The sequence below is a fragment of the Bos indicus x Bos taurus genome, chromosome 6 (genome assembly GCF_003369695.1).
Source record: "Bos indicus x Bos taurus breed Angus x Brahman F1 hybrid chromosome 6, Bos_hybrid_MaternalHap_v2.0, whole genome shotgun sequence".
NCBI lineage: Eukaryota > Metazoa > Chordata > Mammalia > Artiodactyla > Bovidae > Bos > Bos indicus x Bos taurus.
The window spans coordinates 59541451-59559509 of record NC_040081.1 but is presented as its reverse complement, the minus strand read 5'-3'; the positions used below and the strand labels follow the sequence as shown (position 1 = coordinate 59559509).

Sequence of the window (18059 nt, the reverse complement as noted above, 5' to 3'; positions counted from 1 at the left end):
ATCAGGGAGGCCATAAGTGTTGGAGCTTCCACTTCAGCATCAGTCCTTCCAGTGACTATTCAAGGCTGATTTCCTTTAGGATTGGCTGGTTTGATCTTGTTATCCAAGGAACTCTAAAGAGTTTTCTCCAGCACCACAGTTTGAAAGCATCAATTCTTCGATGCTCAGCCTTCTTTATAGTCTAGCACTCACATCCATACATGACTACTGGAAAAACCAAAGCTGTGACTATACAGACCTTTGTTGGCCAAGTGATGTCTCTACTTTTTAATATGCTGTCTAGGTTTGCCATAGCTTTTCTTCCAAGGAACAAGCGTCTTTTAACTTCTTGGCTGCAGTCACCATCTGCAGTGATTTTGGAGCCCAAGAAAATAAAGTCTCTCACTGTTTGCATTGTTTCTCCACCTATTTGCCATGAAGTGATAGGACCAGATGCCATGATCTTAGTTTTCTGAATGTTGAGTTTTAAGCCAGTTTTTTCACTCCTGTTTTACCTTCATCAAGAGACTCTTCAGTTCCTCTTTGCTTTCTGCCATTAAGGTGGTGTCTCCGCCTATCTGGTTAGATACCTACAGGTGATCAATAAGGATGCTCTCTCTCCCCTCAGGGTCGCCCAATAACTCCAGTGTACACGGTGGCTCCAAATGTTCAGAGAATTCCCACTGCCGGGATCTACGGAGCCAGTTATGTGCCATTTGCTGCTCCAGCCACAGCCACGATCGCCACACTACAGAAGAATGCAGCGGCCGCCGCTGCCATGTACGGCGGATACGCAGGCTACATACCTCAGGCCTTCCCCGCCGCTGCTATCCAGGTGCCCATCCACGACGTGTACCAGACCTACTGAGACCCGCCGCCGCCACTGAAGGAACACTTTACTATTTATGAAGAAAGACCGTGTTCGGTTAGCACACACGAAACCTGAACGCAAAGAATGTTATCAAATACCATACTGGAATATTTTATATTACATGAAGTTTTCACTAGTTTTTTAAGACTGTTTTCAATTTAGCAGACCTGTGTTCATACATTTCTAAGAGACTTGCAATGGTTTGTGCCTTAAACACCATCTCTTAAAAATTTGTATGTGGTAGTACATTTGTATAGAGGTTTTTGTTTTTGTATTTTTAAGGATATATTTTCAGTTATGAAGGTTATTTTCTTAACTTCTGCACTCCAGAGATTTCTATTTTGTAGTACCTTCAATAATATATCAAGTATATATTAAAAAAGCACACTTGAGCAGCTAGGGAACTATTTTGAAAAATATATTCAATATTTAAAGATACAAACAATAGTGCTTTAAAAATACTACAGAAAACATTATTTTAAAAGTTATACTGGAAAGTGCAATTATAAAATGAGTGAAACCTCTATTCTGCTGGAATTAAGGGTTGACGGGTGTTAACCACGTGTTATTCATGATGGTTCTGTTCTTTAAACGCTCGACCTCTCCTTAAGGCCAATGTTGAAAAGACTTGTCACACTTCTGAGTCCAAACACTGGAAGGCGCTGTCACCTGCTGCCCTCGTCCTGGGCCCCTACTCATTGTCCACGAGCCTTTGCTCTTAGATGTGTCCCCTCCGCCGCCCACCACTACCCTCCACTCACCCTCGCCCGCCCCCAACCTTCCCCAGACCCACCTTCATATTTGGCAAGTCAAGGACAAATTAATTACTCTGACAGAGAACATTGATGGCTTTTATACTTCTTTTTGTTAGGGTTTTTTGTTTTGTATGGGTTTTTGTTTAGGGAGGGTTGTGGTTTGGTTGGGGAGCTATTTTCAATAGCAGAGTATGTGTAAGCACAAGATTTTAATAGTTTGCATAAGGCATCTTTGCATAGCTATTTAATTGTCCAATATGAAACCTTCACTCCTTTCTTAATGCTTTTATTATATTTGTTTTGAAGTCTAAGTTTGTAGAGACAGAGAATGTTATTATAGACAAGACCCCAAAGGCTCTTGTTAGCAGACGGTTATGCTTCTAGTTGCCTTATCATGTTTCATGCACAACGTCTGTGGTTGTCAGGGGTGTTGGAAATATGTTTATTGAACAGGGCCTCCCTCCGTTGTTGCTGTGCATGTGGCAAGTGAACTGAATTGGGGCGTGCACAGCCAGGAGGAGGAGGAGAGACCTGTAGGAGTAAAAGATAGTTTGTAAATATCTCCTAATGCTCATTTTTAGTTGTTTTATGTTGCAGAAATTCATGGTATATAGTTGAATGCAAAACAAAACCATTTTATTTCAATGTTATTAAACAGTTTTGTTTTATTAGGAAGTAAATGTATTGTTGCAGTGTTTTGTGCCTGTTTAAAGGCTTTTGTTTAGCAGAGTGAATGTAAAATACAGTAAAATGTTAAGATTGTCATCTACGTTATGAAATACATCAACTTGGAATTTTTTTTTTAAGGTTCTAACAAGGAAGTGAGGTGTGCAATAGATGGCAAGGACATAGTTGTGTTTTTATGTCATATTAGAGATTCCATCAAATGTTTCCACTCACTGAATTTTGCTGATGGCTGAATTCTTATTGTGGATTGATAATAGGATCATGCCCTTAGCAGATGTTTTAGTTCTGTTTTACATTTTAAATTAAGAGATTCCCAGATGCTCTCTTTTCCCTCATCTTAGGGTGGGATGAATTTTTTATATATAAGCAATATTTATTTAACTATTCTATAAGATTATTGAGTGCCTGCAAAGGCCTTTAAACATTCCTAGCCTTCCTTTCCATCATTGTTAAATGACAGAAAGTAATTGTGCAATGTTTTCTGATGATGCACCCAGCGAGCTGCATCCAAACTCAAATCCGTCGTAATGAGTAATCCAACCAAATGCAGTTCGCGTTCAGCCCCCATCCCTTGACTTTGTATGAAAGAAGTGCTCTCTTACTCTCCTTCCAGTGAAGGGTTAATTAGCACAGAGGTTCACTGGATGAGACTGACCCAGGGATCTTACTGTATTTTACATGTGCCTGTAAGTTATTTGCAAAAATGGAAAAAAAAAAAAAAGGAAAAAAATGGTGTCTTAACATGGCAACTACCAAACTACCTTAAAAATAAATGTTGGTGACATAGCCAGTTAAGTATCAGTGAGCCTCCCACCTACCTATGGTCTGCCTGTTCCTGTTGTTTCAAAACCATTTCACATATATACACTACTGAGGTAAGTTTGTAACTTGAAATGTGAACTTTTTTTTAGGGTTAAGAACAAAGTATAAAAATGTTTAAAAAAAAAAAAAGCTTTCGAGTTCTCTGTTTTCAAACATGCTGGCAGTTTAGTTGTTATCTTTAGTGCTTTGTATTTGAAAAGCTTTTAAGTTTATTTAGATCTTGCTTCATTTACAATACATTCTTAGGATGTATGCAGTAAATAAAACTTTCTTAAAGCAATTTCAGTACCTTATTTTAAATTGTGTTTTCTTTATACACTTTTTTTTTTCCCCTAACAAAATTAGAAAAAAAACCCTATAGCATAGAAGGAATTGACTGTTTCTGGCTGGAGAAAATCATATCTTTGATTTGGAATTATTAATGAAGTTGAGGTACATAGTAAAAATTGTGAATTATCAGTGTTTTCAGCCTTGGGTCCAGGTGGTAGAAAGTTGAGCGTTCAACTACTACTTAGCATCTGGATCAGAGTAGGATGTGGCAAAGCCTGTCACTGTTCTCAGTGCTGAAGTTTGTTTATGATCCCAAGGGTTTTACACTTAGATATATACATGGACTCAGTTGATGTGACATTGAGTTGTTCGATGGTCTCATGAAAGTACTGGTGTGACCTGTATGTTGGTCACCGCACTGGAAACCACAGTCTTCCGTTTCACCTTTTTTGACAGCGTGCAGCAAGATTAGCAAGACACTGCCTTTTTCTCTATACATCATCACTAACTTCAGGTGGGATCCATCAGCAAAGCCAATTAACAATTCAAGGGAAAGTGGTAGCTTGTCAGTGGAATTACCTCTAAAAACTGCCCCACGCAGCTTTGCCATTGATTAAGAATTTTACCTAGTTAGTCTTGAGTAGCCTGGGTTATGGGCCTTCCCAACCCACAGTTCTTGGAATTCTAACTTCCTGCTTCCTCTTAAAAGGATAAAGTCTTTCTTACAGACAGGAAAGGCCAGAGAACTTCCCAAAATGAGAGATCAACGAGATTTGCTGATACCATCTAGTTCTAGGAGATGAGCACAGATGCCCTTTAAGTTGCAGAATCAGAGTTTGATTGCTCTTGTCAGAAAATGAATTAAAAGAATTAATCTTACGGAATATTTCTTCCACCTCTACTAAATGCCCTGCTTTGTTCTAGGTGCTGTGGTGAGTACAGCATGAACAAAACCAACAAAACTTTGTACACATAGAGCTTACCTTAAAGTGGGAGAACACAGACCCAATAAGCTCGTAAACAGTGTGTTGGGTGGGGATAAATGCTGTGATTGTGTGATTCATTAGGCTCTAAGGCTGTTTGGTTTCCATCACCTCGGGACCTCACAAGCACTTAGTGAAGTAGGCAGAACAGATATGTGACTGGCCAGGGTCCCACAGCTCGTAGGAACCAGGGCAGAAATTCAGACTCCAAGTCTCAGCACACTGACCCTGAAAATAGATTTAGTAGTACCAACAGCCTGCTTCACAGCCTACAAAAAGAAAAGCTTTTCTCCAAAAGTAGTTTCTTTTCTGTTGACTTTTAATGTGTTTTCACATGCAGCCTCTTTCCTCAGGATAGGAACTGAAGGTAGAATGGCTGAAATGCCTACGTTCAGCTTGGAAGACATAGCACTAGGTGAGCTGCTAAAATTCTCTGGTAGATGGAAGGAATTCGACTTACGATGCTGTGTCAAGGATTATGGATGGGACTAAAAAACTACTGTAAAGTCAACTATACCCTTCTGATTCTAAACTAGACTAGATCCCCAATTTTTAAATTCCAAAAATATCTGTCAAGACAACATGCATAAGCACTTATTTAGGTGGAAGTAAAAACAACTAGAACACAAAAGTTCTAATTTTTCTTTCCTAATGAAGGATAACCTGTGAACAGTCCCAACGTTGTACTGGGTGCTGTGACATGGCATGCCCCATGCTGAGTGGATTTTGTCAACTATAATTGACCTTACTGGCTTACCAGACCCTGTTTTAAGGGCATTAGGGTACTTGACTATTTTAAAGAGATGTATATAGTATATTACATGTTATCTTTATTATAAAGTGTTCTGGGAAGAGTTGAGTTTAAAAAAAATAATAAAACATGAAATGTGACATTTCGGCATGGCTGTTTTGAAAAAAATCACATTTGACACAACGACCCTAAAGAAAAAAAAAAAGCATCTTCAACTTTAAAAAATAAATTAGTGGTAGGATAACACAGATGTACTCATTTTATCCTTGTCCTGCCACTTCCTTGACACGCTCCTCCTCTCTGACCATTCAAGGGCAAGGGCATGATTAGGCTTAAACACAGAATGAGACTCAGGAGACATGTTTTGCTTCAGTTCCAAGTTCTAGGCTATCAGATTAGACATGGCCTTCCTTCTCCTTCCCCCCATTAGTCTTCCCTGTCTAGGTGCCTGGTGTCCCTCAGTGATCGCCCAAACCCTTGGCAAGCGCTGTGGCCTGGTGAAACAGGCTGGGCTTGCAGTCTGGATGCCTAGGGTGTGAACCCCCAGCTTTGCTATTTACCAGCCGTGTGACCTTGGAAAAGACACCTTGCCTCTCTGAGCACCAGTTTCTTAATTGGTAAAAGAGATGATACCCTCATAAGGTTACTGTGAAAATCAGATAGGTTAATGAATCTTTAAAAAGCCTGGATAAATAAATTTTTAAATAAGCTGGGTACATCATAGACAAGAAAGTTACTTCCTTTCTCTTCCTCTTTATAAACTGTAGTGTGAATGCATTCCACTGTCTTAACTGCATTAAGCCTTTCCATTTTACACCTTCCTATGCTTTTGTTCACTTATTTATTCAGTAAACGCTTGTCGAGTGCCAGCTCTCTACCAGAACTGGAAGATGCACTGGAGAGGCGGTTATCAACAAAACCAGCCCCCCTCTGCCCTCCAGAAGCTCCCAGGCATGATAAGACAGTGATGAAAAGGCTATGAAATGGGAGGGGGCACCCACCCTGGCCTGGGCAAGGGGTTAAGAAGACTTTGGAGAGGAAGTGGCATCTAAGCAAAGAACAACAGGATGAGTTGAGGGGGAGGAGGGAGGGCAGATGAGCAGGAAGAAGAGGAAACAGGAAATGCCCAGGCCCAGAAGAAAAAGCGAGTACCTGAACAACGTTAGTGTGGCAGCCTCAAAAGAGAGGAGAAAGGGTGTGGGGACAACCTTTGTCCCCACCAACGCTAAACGTGGTTGATAGGCCCGTGTAAATTCTGGAAGGAAGAGATTTGGCCCGGATAACAAGGAAGTAGGAAGAACCCTAAATCATTCCAATTTAGGACTTTGAGTTTCTTTTAGAAAATGGTGGCACTGCCTTACCTAAACTGAAGGGCTGAAGGATTGTCTAGCGATCAATAGCATGATGCATCTGAGCGCTCCCCCTAGTGGCTAACTGCCTCTCTTCGGCCTTCCTAGCACCAGGTGATGCCCACCAACGCTGATTTTTTCCATGAGATTTTGTAGGGCTAGCCGAGGCTCTCAGAGTTCTCACCCCTTCTTTCTTTAGAGGCAGGTTCCACCCTCTGGGACCTTCCATCCTTCCTGTCTGGAGTCACATGCAGCTGCAAGGATTGGCCAAACTCCCCACTCTCTTGGGAAGCCCTACAGGAATGCAGCCTTCTTGGGAAAGGTGATGGAGGCCCATTGTCCTGCAGATCAATGTGAGGATGGAGAAAAGTCCTAAGTAAAATCTCCTAAAGACACACTGGCTTCCTCAGCAGGGTTATATATCCTTGTGACTCCATTCCACACAATTATACTCACAATCAAAAACACCACCAAACCTTTCATTTGCAAGAAATATGACCTTTTCTAAGCTAATTTTTAGCCACCCTTCTTTCTTGGCTTGTTCTACTTTGTTTGTCAAAAATCTTCATTAATGATTAACCAACCATGAGGCTTAAATAGGCCTTAGTCATTCTGAGGCAGCTGAGACAAGTTGCTGAAGCCCAGTAGTTTCTGAGATGACCTTGCTGGGGGCGCTGGGTCAAGACATTTTGAGCTCATGGTGTCATGACAGCATTGGGCCTTGCCAGTTCCCTCTGCTGGGACTCTTCCTCTCCTTTTTCAGAATTTGTATTCTAAGAAGTGGTGGCACCAGAGAACGGTATTTCTATCAGCTTCACTGGCTTCACACCCACCCCAATTCAAATATATCCATTTGACATTTTCTCAATCACACAAAATGATATGCAAACTCAGCTTCCCAAAAGGCACCTTCTCTCCTCTTTCCAAATAAGATGCTCTCATAAGAGGAGAAATTCTGGAAGTGTAACTATTTCTAAATGTGCTCTAACATCTATAGAAGGAAGCATTCTGAGCATGAGGTAATAGCAAAAATAACCTATTTTGCATAATTTCCCAACTCCTAAGTACAAATATCTAATTAAACCATTGAGTGCCCAGTCAAGGCCTGCCCTCTGTACTTCTTTTTCTTATTTGTCAATTTCCTTGTGTTTGTGTGCATGCCTGTTCAGTCACTTCAGTTGAGTCCAACTCTTTGTGACCATGTGGAGTAGCCTTCCAGGCTCCGATGTCCATGGAATTCTCCAGGCAAGAATACTGGAGTGGGTTTCCATTTCCTATTCCAGGGGATCTTCCAGACCCAGGGATTGGACCCCCGTTACCTGTGTCCCCTGCATTGTGGGCAGATTCTTTACCCGTGGGGACTTCCCTAGTCGCTCAGATGGTAAAGAAACTGCCTGCAATGCAGGAGACCCAGGTTCAATCCCAGGGTCTGGAAGATCCCCTGGAGAAGGAAATGGCAACCCACTCCAGTATTCTTGGCTGGAGAATCTGATGGACCGAAGAGCTGGCGACTACAGTCCATGAGGTCACAAAGAGTTGGACACAACTGAGTGACTAACACTTTCACCGCTGAGCCACTGGGGAAGCCCTTCCTTGTGTTTGGGAATAATGTTAAAGCTTAGACAGTGATCACTGAGCAGGAGATCAAGTAATGGCTGATAGTAACTTATGATATGTCAAGTAGTTTACATGGATTTTAAAAAACTTTATTAAAAAATAATACAGATGCAGAATTATGCAAATATCATATACAGCATGATGAGTTCTCACAAATTGAGCACATCCATGTAACTAGCATCCAGATGAAAAATATGACCAGCATGCCAGAAGCTTCCCTATGGCCCTTTCCAGTCACACTCCCTCCTCATAGAGAAGTCACCACTTTGACTTCTCACAATATAGATTAGTTTTGCATGGGTTACTTTTCCATACTTGAGATAGCTACTAGTATTACCCCATTTTACAGATAAATACCAAGGATGCAAAGAGAGGTTCGATAACTTCAAGATTGCATGCGTGAGTGCTCAGTTGTTCAGTTGTGTCCAACTCTTTATGATCCCATGGACTGTAGCGCACCAGGCTCCTCTGTCCATGAGTTAATCCTGGCAACAAAACTGGTTACTCCAGTGGGTTGCCATTTCCTACTCCAGGGCATCTTCCCAACCCAGGGACTGAACCCACATCTCCAGCAGCTCCTGCATTGGCAGGCAAGTTCTTTACCACTAAGCAACCTTGAAAGCCCAACCCCACAAGACCTCATAGCTGGTAACTAAAAGAGTTGGAATTTGAACATGGATTGTCTAACTCTGACCTGGGGATGGGGTGGGGAAGTATAATTATAATTTACTCATTTTGTGAGGACCTAAAGTCATTGGTTTCTTTTAGAAGTTATACTGGTCTCCTCACAGTCACTTGACCATGAAGGTCATTGGAAAAAAGAGATGAAAAATCAGCCCATATGGCAGAACATGGAGTACAAAACCTGGAGTTTCCAGGCCCTGAAGGATTACCTTCCCAAGTCCATTTTCCCCTGGGGGCTTCCAAATCTCTTGCCCATGGACATTCCCATTATCAAACTTCCCTCTCAGTAAGGGAAGTAATGAACTAATTCACACTGAGGTGAATAATGCATTTTCACCAAGGACAGATCCCTTGTTCAATAAACTGAAGAACAAAGTTCTAATTTTGGAATGTAAGTAAGGCCTTATCCAGTTAAATAAAGATATTAACTTCAAGGGTTAAGAGGTTCTCCGCCCTCTCATGACATGGTGGCAGGCATGTCACCACGAAAGCAGCCCAATCTAGGGAGCTTGGGCTACGAATTCTGAGTTGCTAGGGGCCAAAGGTGCCAAAGAACGTTCAACTACTGGACGATTGCACGCATTTCACATACTAGTAAGATAATGCTCAAAATCCTTCAAGCTAGACTTCAGCAGTATGCCATCTGAAAACTTCCAGGTATACAAGCTGGGTTTAGAAAAGGCAGAGGAACCAGAGGTCAAACTGTCAACATTTGTTGGATTATAGAGAAATCAAGGGAATTCCAGAAAATGTCTACTTCTTCTTCACTGACTACTCAAAAGACTTTGACTATGTTGCTGCTGCTAAGTCGATTCAGTCGTGTCCGACTCTGTGCGACCCCAGAGACAGCAGCCCACCAGGCTCCATTGTCCCTGGGATTCTCCAGGCAAGAACACCGGAGTGGGTTGCCATTTCCTTCTCCAATGCATGAGAGTGGAGAGTGAAAAGTGAAAGTGAAGTCGCTCAGTCGTGTCCGACTCTTAGTGACCCCATGGACTGCAGCCTCCCAGGCTCCTCCATCCATGGGATTTTCCAGGCAAGAGTACTGGAGTAGGGTGCCATTGCCTTCTCCATTTGACTGTGTGGGTCACAACAAATATGGAAAATTCTTAAAAGGATGGAAATACCAAACCATCTTACCTGTCTCCTGAGAAACCTACATGTGGTTTAAGAAGGAACACTTAGAACCTTACATGGAAGAATGGACTGATTCAAAATTGGGAAATGAGTAAGACAAGGCTATATATTGTCACCCTGTTTATTTAACTTATATGCAGAGTACATATAAGTACTGATACCACTCTAATGGCAGAAAATGAAGAGGAACTAAAGAGCCTCTTGAGGGTAAAAGAGGAGATTGAAAAAACTGGCTTAAAACTCAACATTCAAAAAAACTAAGATGGCATTCAGTCCCATCACTTCATGGCAAGTAGATGGGGAAAAGTAGAAGTGGCAGATTTTATATTCTTAGGCTCCAATCACTCTAGACAGTGACTGCAGCCACAAAATTAAAAGACACTTGCTCCTTGGAAGAAAATCTATGACAAACCTAGACAGCATATTAAAAAGCAAAGACATCACTTTGCCAACAAAGATCTGAATAGTCAACGCTATGATTTTTCCAGTAATGATGTATGGATATGAGAGTTGAATCATAAAGAAGGCAGAGCACCAAAGAACTGGGGTGTTGAAGAAGACTCCTGAGAGTCCCTTGGTAAGCAAGGAGATCAAAGCAGTTAATCCAAAAGGAAATCAACCCTGAATATTCATTGAAAGGACTGATGCTGAAGCTGAAGCTCCAATACTTTGGTCACCTGATGCAAAGAGCTGACTCATTGGAAAAGATCCTGATTCTGGGAAAGATTGAGGGCAGGAGGAAAAGAGGGTGACAGAGGATGAGATGGTTGGATGGCATCACTGACTCAATGGACGTGAGTTTGAGCAAACTCTGGAAGACTGAAGGACAGGGAAGCCTGGCATGCTACAGTTCACGGGATCGCAAAGAGTGGGACATGACTTAGTGACTGAACAACAACAGGGACCAAATAATTAGACTCCTGGAGAATTCACTGAACAAGGCTAAGAGCAGTGTCCTAGGTATGAGAGGAACTGAATAAAATTCTAGAAAGTCACTCTAGTTAAGGAACTTCCTTTACCCTAAAACACTCCTCATAATTGTAGCTTATTTTTGAATAGCATTCACTGTCCACAGAAGACTTTCTTCAGCCACATGTCACCTAAACCTCATGAGAATCTGTAAGATAGTTACAGATGACATTCTTCTTTCTCTCCTCCCCCTCATTCAACCATTTGTTTATTAAGAAATGTTTTTGAGCATCTACTGTGCCAGACTTTATGGTGGAACCTAAAAGCACAATGGTGAGCATTATCTCCATTTTATCAAGGAAGAAATTGAGGCTTAAAGAGGATAAATGACTTGCCCAAGATCATATCAATACTCTAAATTAAATAACGTGGTACAAGTGTTTACCCTGCACCAAAGACTTTAAATGCAGTGTCTCATTAAATCCTTACAACAACTTTATGAGGCAGTTATTTTACCTCCCATTTTACAAATGAAGTAACTAAAGGTCAGAAAGTTTACATGACTGCCTGAGGTCTCACGGCTGGTGTGGGTAAAAGAGCCAGCATTTGGATCCTTGTTGGTCTGACTCCAGAAATGAGAGCTTAAGTATTACCTTGTAGACTCAACTGCTGATGATGTCACTGGCCCATCTGGGCCCTAAATAGAACTCATGAGAGTTTTGACTCCGTTGTGAACAATAGGATAAGAGCTCTTTGGTTCTGTGGGAGGCCGTACAATGACTTAGTTGGCTCAATGTAAGTCCTGCCTCTTAGGTTAAACAGACATTTCTGTGCATCTCTTACAGAACAGCCTTTTCACTCATATGTTATAAATATCCATTCAAACAGAACTAGAAATAAAGTCCTTGAAATCCAAAGTTTTAAAAAAACATGCCACAAATTAATAAGAACATACTGTATAGCACAGGGGAACACTCTACTCCATACTCTATAATGGCTTATATGAGAAAAGAATGGGATATAGCCCCTCTAAAAAAGAGGGGATGTATATGTATACATGTATATATGTATATGTATAACTGATTCACTCTGCTATACACATCAAACTAACACAATATTGTAAATCAACTATACTCCAATAAATTTTTTTAAAAAAAGAATAGAAAACATGCCACAATAGCTTAATGCCCTAATTTAAACACTATCCTGAATAGAGCTGGATAAGCCAAATGAAGTCACTCAGTCGTGTCCAACTCTTTACAACCCCATGGACTATAGCCTACCAGGCTCCTCCCTCCATGGGATTCTCCAGGCAAGAGTACTGGAGTGGGTTGCCATTTCCTTCTCCAGGGGATCTTCCCGACCCAGGGATCGAACCCCGGTCTCCCACATTCCAGGCAGATGCTTTAACTTCTGAGCCACGAGGGAAGCCTGGATAAGCCAAGGCGGGGAGAAAGATTAACCACTGAAGGCTTTGCTTCCACTTTCAGAATGCTCCCCCTAGTAACCTGGGACATACCAAGCTTGAGATGCCTGTAGAGAACTCAGACAAAGTTCAGAAGGTATCTGGATATATGAAAATGGGATAAAACTATGAGTTTATAAAGCGTGATACTTTATAACAATACTACATTCAGAAATCTTGAATGGATGTCTTTTTCATTTACCTTTAATCAGGTGTTTGGGGACTCTTGATGGGATCAGTGTGATTCAGTGGTTCAGGGAGGGGAGAGGAGGATGCCAGGCAGGTGTCCAAGTCATCGCTCAGCTTTGACTCCCAGTTTCTTTTCTGTCCATAGTGAGACAATCGCTTTGAAAGGCCGTATCAAAATATGAGCAAAATTTCTGAACTGTGGCACTCCCTTTTCAAAGATCCAATCCCATCAAGTCAAACCATTGAGCATTGTCAAGATTGCTCAGCTGACAGCACCTGAGTAACAGCCAGTGTTCACTCTGATCAGCATCCATTCTGTTTGGTGGATTCTGTGTCATATCAACTGGAAAGGAGAAAAAGGGAAGCTAAGTTTAGGAGAAAGGACAGGAGGTTAGTGGCAAAAGTCCCACATCAGAGTAAAAAACAAACCAGGCAATTATTTTAAAAATATTTTTGTACAGAGGAGCAAGAAGAGATACTGCAAGATCAAGTGGGACCCCAGACTTGTTCAAAGAGAGTCATAGAACACTGCAGCCAGTGCTGTTTCCCTATCACACCCCACATGGCAGGGAGAGGCAGAACGATGTGAGAGGCAGGGACATACGTGCATTAGTGCTACTAGTTCTGGGTTCTCCACTGTCTTACTGTGATGTGTTCCCACATCTTCCCACCGCCCCACTGCTGCCATGTTCCACTTGCCCAGCAGAGAAGGAAATGAAACCAGGGTTACCCACAGAAAACATTGCTGAGGCAGGGCTTTGGCAGAGGATGTGACTGCAACTCCAAGGGTCTGCAGGTACAGCACCATCAAATGCTCTCATGAGCTAGATAGAGCTCAACTCCCTGTGCATGGCCAAGAAAACCAGGCCCTTCATTGACTGGCACCAGGACCAAACACTCAGAGATCAGATTAAACCACCTCACTGCATCAGAAACCACACCTTGGCCAGCATGAAGATCCAGAACTTCCTACCTCTTGCCGTGACATTGTATGAGCTTTTTTAAACATAGAGTCATTTTGAAGGAAAAAGAGCAAGAGGGGGAAAAGAGTTCAGGCACGGAGATGAACTTTAAATTAACTGAATATTTACTTAAAAGAGACTTTTAATCGCAAAGAGATTATTGTAAACCAAAAGAGCCCAAGATGCCTATAATCACTCAGATCAGATCAGATCAGTTGCTCAGTCATGTCTGACTCTTTGCGACCCCATGAATCACAGCACACGAGGCTTCCCTGTCCATCACCAACTCCCAGAGTTCACTGAGACTCACGTCCATCGAGTCAGCGATACCATCCAGCCATCCCATCCTCTGTCGTCCCCTTCTCCTCTTGCCCCAATCCCTCCCAGCACCAGAGTCTTTAATCGCTAGACCAAGTTTTTTTTTTTTTTTTTTTTAATTTAAGCGTGTCTCCAAGAGTAAGGAGTTGCTGGGAGTCAGTTTTGTCTAGAGCCCCTCCCCCACCAATAGGCATGGACCACCATCTCTGCACCATTCACGCTGCCCGGGAGATGAGCCGAAGGCATACCACCTTCATCTCTCCAAGTATTTTTTAAAAGTTGATTTCACTGTACTTGATTTACAGTGTTGTGTTTAATTTCTGCTGTTCAGCAAAGGGATGCAGTTTTATATATATGTGTATATATATATGTGTTATTTTTCATATTCTTTTCCATTATGGTTTATCACAGGATATTGAGTATAGTTCTTGTGTTATATGTAATAGTTTGCATTTGCTAATCCCAAATTCCCAATCCAGCCTTTCCCCACCCCCTTCCCCTTGGCAACCGCAAGTCTGTTCTCTCTGTGAGTCTGTTTGCTTCATGGATAAGTTCATTTGTAAAGCTAAGTATCAGTTATTCTGGCTCCCCAAGAAAACAAACTACAAACTATTATGTAAAACAAAGAAACCCTATTTCTTTTCTACATCTGAATGTGTATTACTAACGAGGAAGTTATCACCATCACTTCTCCTGATGCTTCCCTTCATGGATAGTGAGTTCAGTGAATATGGCCTCTCTCTGCCTCTGTTTTCTTTGCGCTTCTGGAGCGGTAGTTCCACCTCTGATAACTTTGGGAATGATTGGGCTTTAGTGGCTATGCAATTTCCTCTTCCTCTTGAAAGGGAGCCTAACAGTAGACAAGCTTCCCTCTGTTCTTTCCTCTCTGAAATCCTCTCAGATCCATTGTCGCCTGGGAGGATTGCTTACCAGATTGGGTAAACCTACTGAATTTGGGGGCTCAGTTAGCAGGCCCATTTGGCTTTTATGCTAAGCTAAGATCCCCAATGTCCTCCAGTCTCCACCAGTAATAAACATGACATTTTCATCTCATTTTAAGAACAGATGGTAAAAGTAACATAATATAATATTCACCAATACTTTTAAAGTGGACAATTCAGTGGCTTTTATTACCTTCACAATGTTGGATAACTGTGATCACTATATAATTCCAGAGCATTTTCATCACTGCCCCCGCCCCCTGCAAAAGAAACCCTTACCCAGTAAGAAGTCACTCTCCATACCCTCTCACTCCAGTCCCTGGCAATCACTGATCTGCCTTCGGTCTCTATAGAATTGCCTATTCTGCTCATTTCCTATAAATAGAATCAAATAATATGTGGCTGTTTATGACTGGCATTTTTTCTCTTTAGCTTATTTCCAAAATTCACCCATGCTATCACATATATCAGTACTTCATTTCTTTTTTATGCCAGTGTTTGGACATATCACATTTATTTATCCATTCAGCATCTGATGAACACTGGTGTTGTTTCTAGTGTTTGGGGTATTATGAATAATTCTTCCAGGAATATCCATGTACAAGTTTTTGTTTGAACACTTGTTTTTGTTTCTTTGGGGTATGCACCTACCTAGGAGTGGAATTGCTAGGTTGTATTATAATTCCATTATTCTATGTTTAACTTTTAAGGAACTGCCAAACTGTTTTGCATAGCAGTGACACATTTTACATTCCCACCAGCACTGTATGTGGGTTCTAATTTCTCCATATTATTGCCGACACAGGGCTTTTTTTTCCTTTTTTCCCCTGTTTTCTCTCTCTTTTTTTAAAAAAATTATAGCCATCCTAGTGGGTGTGAAAGGGTGTCTGCTGTGGTTTTGATTTGCATTTTCCTAGTGACTGCTGTGTGCTTGCTAAGTAGCTTCAGTTGTGTCTGACTCTGCGAACCTATAGACTGTAGCCCACCAGGTCTCTCTGTCCATGGGATTGATTCTCCAGGCAAGAATACTGGAGTGGGTCGCCATGCCCTCCTCCAGGGAAATTCCTGACCCAGGAATCAAACCTGCGTCTCATATCTCCTGCATTGGCAGGTGAGTTCTTTACCACTAGCCACCACCTGGGAAGCCCCTCCCTAATGACTAACGATGTTAATAATGTTTTTGCGTGCTTATTGGCCACTCATATGTATATATTCTTTGGAGAAACATCTGTTCAAGTCTTTTACCCATTTTTAATTGGGTTGCCTTTTTGGTTTTGAGTTATAAAAGTTCTTTATATATTCTGGATACCAGACCCATATCAGATATATGATTTGAAAAGAGTTACTCCCATTATATGGGTTACCTTTTCATATTCTTTTTTTATATAATCCAAAAAAATTGGGGGCCACACCACGTGGCTTGCAGGATCTCAGTTTCCTGACCTGAGGGTGAACCCAGGCCTTGGCAGTGAAAGCACCAAATCCTAACCACCAGATCACCAGGGCACTCCCATCCTTTTCATATTCTTGATAATGTCCTTTGGTGACAAAAGGTTTTCACTTTGATGAAGCCAAATTTATGTTTTTTTCTTTTGTGCTTGTGCTTTTTGTGTCATATCTAAGAATTCATTGCCAATCTAAAGTCATGCAGATTTTACCCTATTTTTTTCCCCTATGTTTTCTAGTTTGGCTGTTACATCTTTGATCCATGTTGAGTTAATTTATGCCTGTGGTGTGAGGTAGGGGTCCAACTTCATTCTTTGGGTATTTTGTTGTCCCACTAGAATTTATTGGAAAAACTATTATATCCCTTTTTAATTGTCTTGGCACCCTTGTCAAAAATCGATGTCAAAAAATTCACTGCTGAGTTATGGGTTTGTTTCTAAACTCTCAGTTCTATTTCATTGATCCATGTCTACCCTTATGTCAGCATCAGTCTTAATTACCTTAGTCTTGTAGTAAGTTTTGAAATTGGAAAGAGTGAATCCTCCAGCTTTGCACTACTTTTTCAAGAATGTTTTGACTATTTTGGATCCCTTGAATTCCATATGGATATTCAGGTCAGCTTCTTCACTTTTGCCCTCCCCCCCCACAAAAAAAAGTTGATACTTTTTTTTTGCAAGGACAATTCCATTGGATAGATCGCTTTGCAGAGTATTGCCAAATTGGCAAAATTAAGGCTCCCAGTTCATGAACACAGAGTGTGCTTCCATTTACTTAAGTTTTCTTAAATATATTTCAGCAATATTTCATTGTTTTCAGTATACAAATCTTGGTTAAATTTATTCATAAGTAGTTCATTCTTTTTGATGCTATTGTAAATGGAATTATTTCCTTTTTTATTGTTAATGTGTTGAAATATAATTGATTTTCTGTATGTTTTCAGTATCTTTTTTATTGAAGTATAGTTGATTTACAATATTATATTAGCTTCAAGTGTGCATCATAATGATTTGGTATTTTTACAGTTTATACTCCATTAAAAGTTACTACAAGATAATGGCTATAATTTCCTGTGCAATACAACATATCCTTGTTCCTTATTTTTAGCATCTGTTTTAACTCCATGTTCATTTAGAACATGGAAGAGGAAAAGTTCTATTTATTGGGATCTTTCAGAAACCAACAATTGATACATATGAATTTGGTAGCCGAGGACACAGAATGAAGATCAGATAGAGTATACACATTGACAAGGGAGGGATCAAGAACGGGACTTCGGTGAATATCAATGATGAGGGGGCAGATAGGAGAACAGTCATTCATGTAGGGGTGTGGCTTCATAGAAATGACTTCTTAGACCAAAAAAGCTTCTTTCTCAAGCCGGAGAAAAGGCTTGACAAAGACCTTTCATCATTTATTGCTATGTTATATGTAGAAGTCCACCACAAAGCTTAAAGCCTTAAAATGACAACTAGTTGAGCTTTGCTTTTCTTTATTTCAGTTCCTGGGTTTCTGCATGATATTTGAAAAAATAGTTTTGCCCAATATAAAATAAGTCTGGAGAATACTATTTTAGATTTATGTGTTCTTTTAGCCCCAGGATATAAAGGTTTGTTGTCTGTGATGAGGAGGTAATTAGCTAGAGCATTGGCTTGCTAGTAAATGTTTAAAAACTGGCTCTCTAGAAAGAAAAAGCCCTGAGCCTTTGCCAATTTCCATGGTATGAATAATCCCACCATGGTTGATTTCAAGATACCAAGGTGCTATCACCAAACACCTGCTTAGGAAGAGAGTGCAATAGTTCAGCATTATTTAGCATTTCCACTGTACAGATAAAACAGGCTTGAATAACAGCATTGATAATAGTGGTCAGTTTTTATTATTTATTACCTTTGTTTTTGCTATAATTTATTTTCTTATAAGTTAT

At 40.8% G+C, this 18059-nt stretch overlaps 1 protein-coding gene across 12 annotated transcripts in view; it reads left to right on the top strand.

Annotated features, from left to right (window-relative positions):
- Positions 1-3405, top strand: part of RBM47 (RNA binding motif protein 47) — a 176332-nt gene extending 172927 nt beyond the window's left edge. For all 12 annotated transcript variants that reach the window (XM_027544321.1, XM_027544320.1, XM_027544331.1 and 9 more), the window contains one exon: positions 608-3405. In XM_027544321.1, coding sequence (XP_027400122.1) covers positions 608-847 — 240 coding nt within the window. In that variant the 3' untranslated portion in view covers positions 848-3405. The remainder of the gene's footprint in view (positions 1-607) is intronic.
- Positions 3406-18059: the final 14654 nt, after the last annotated feature.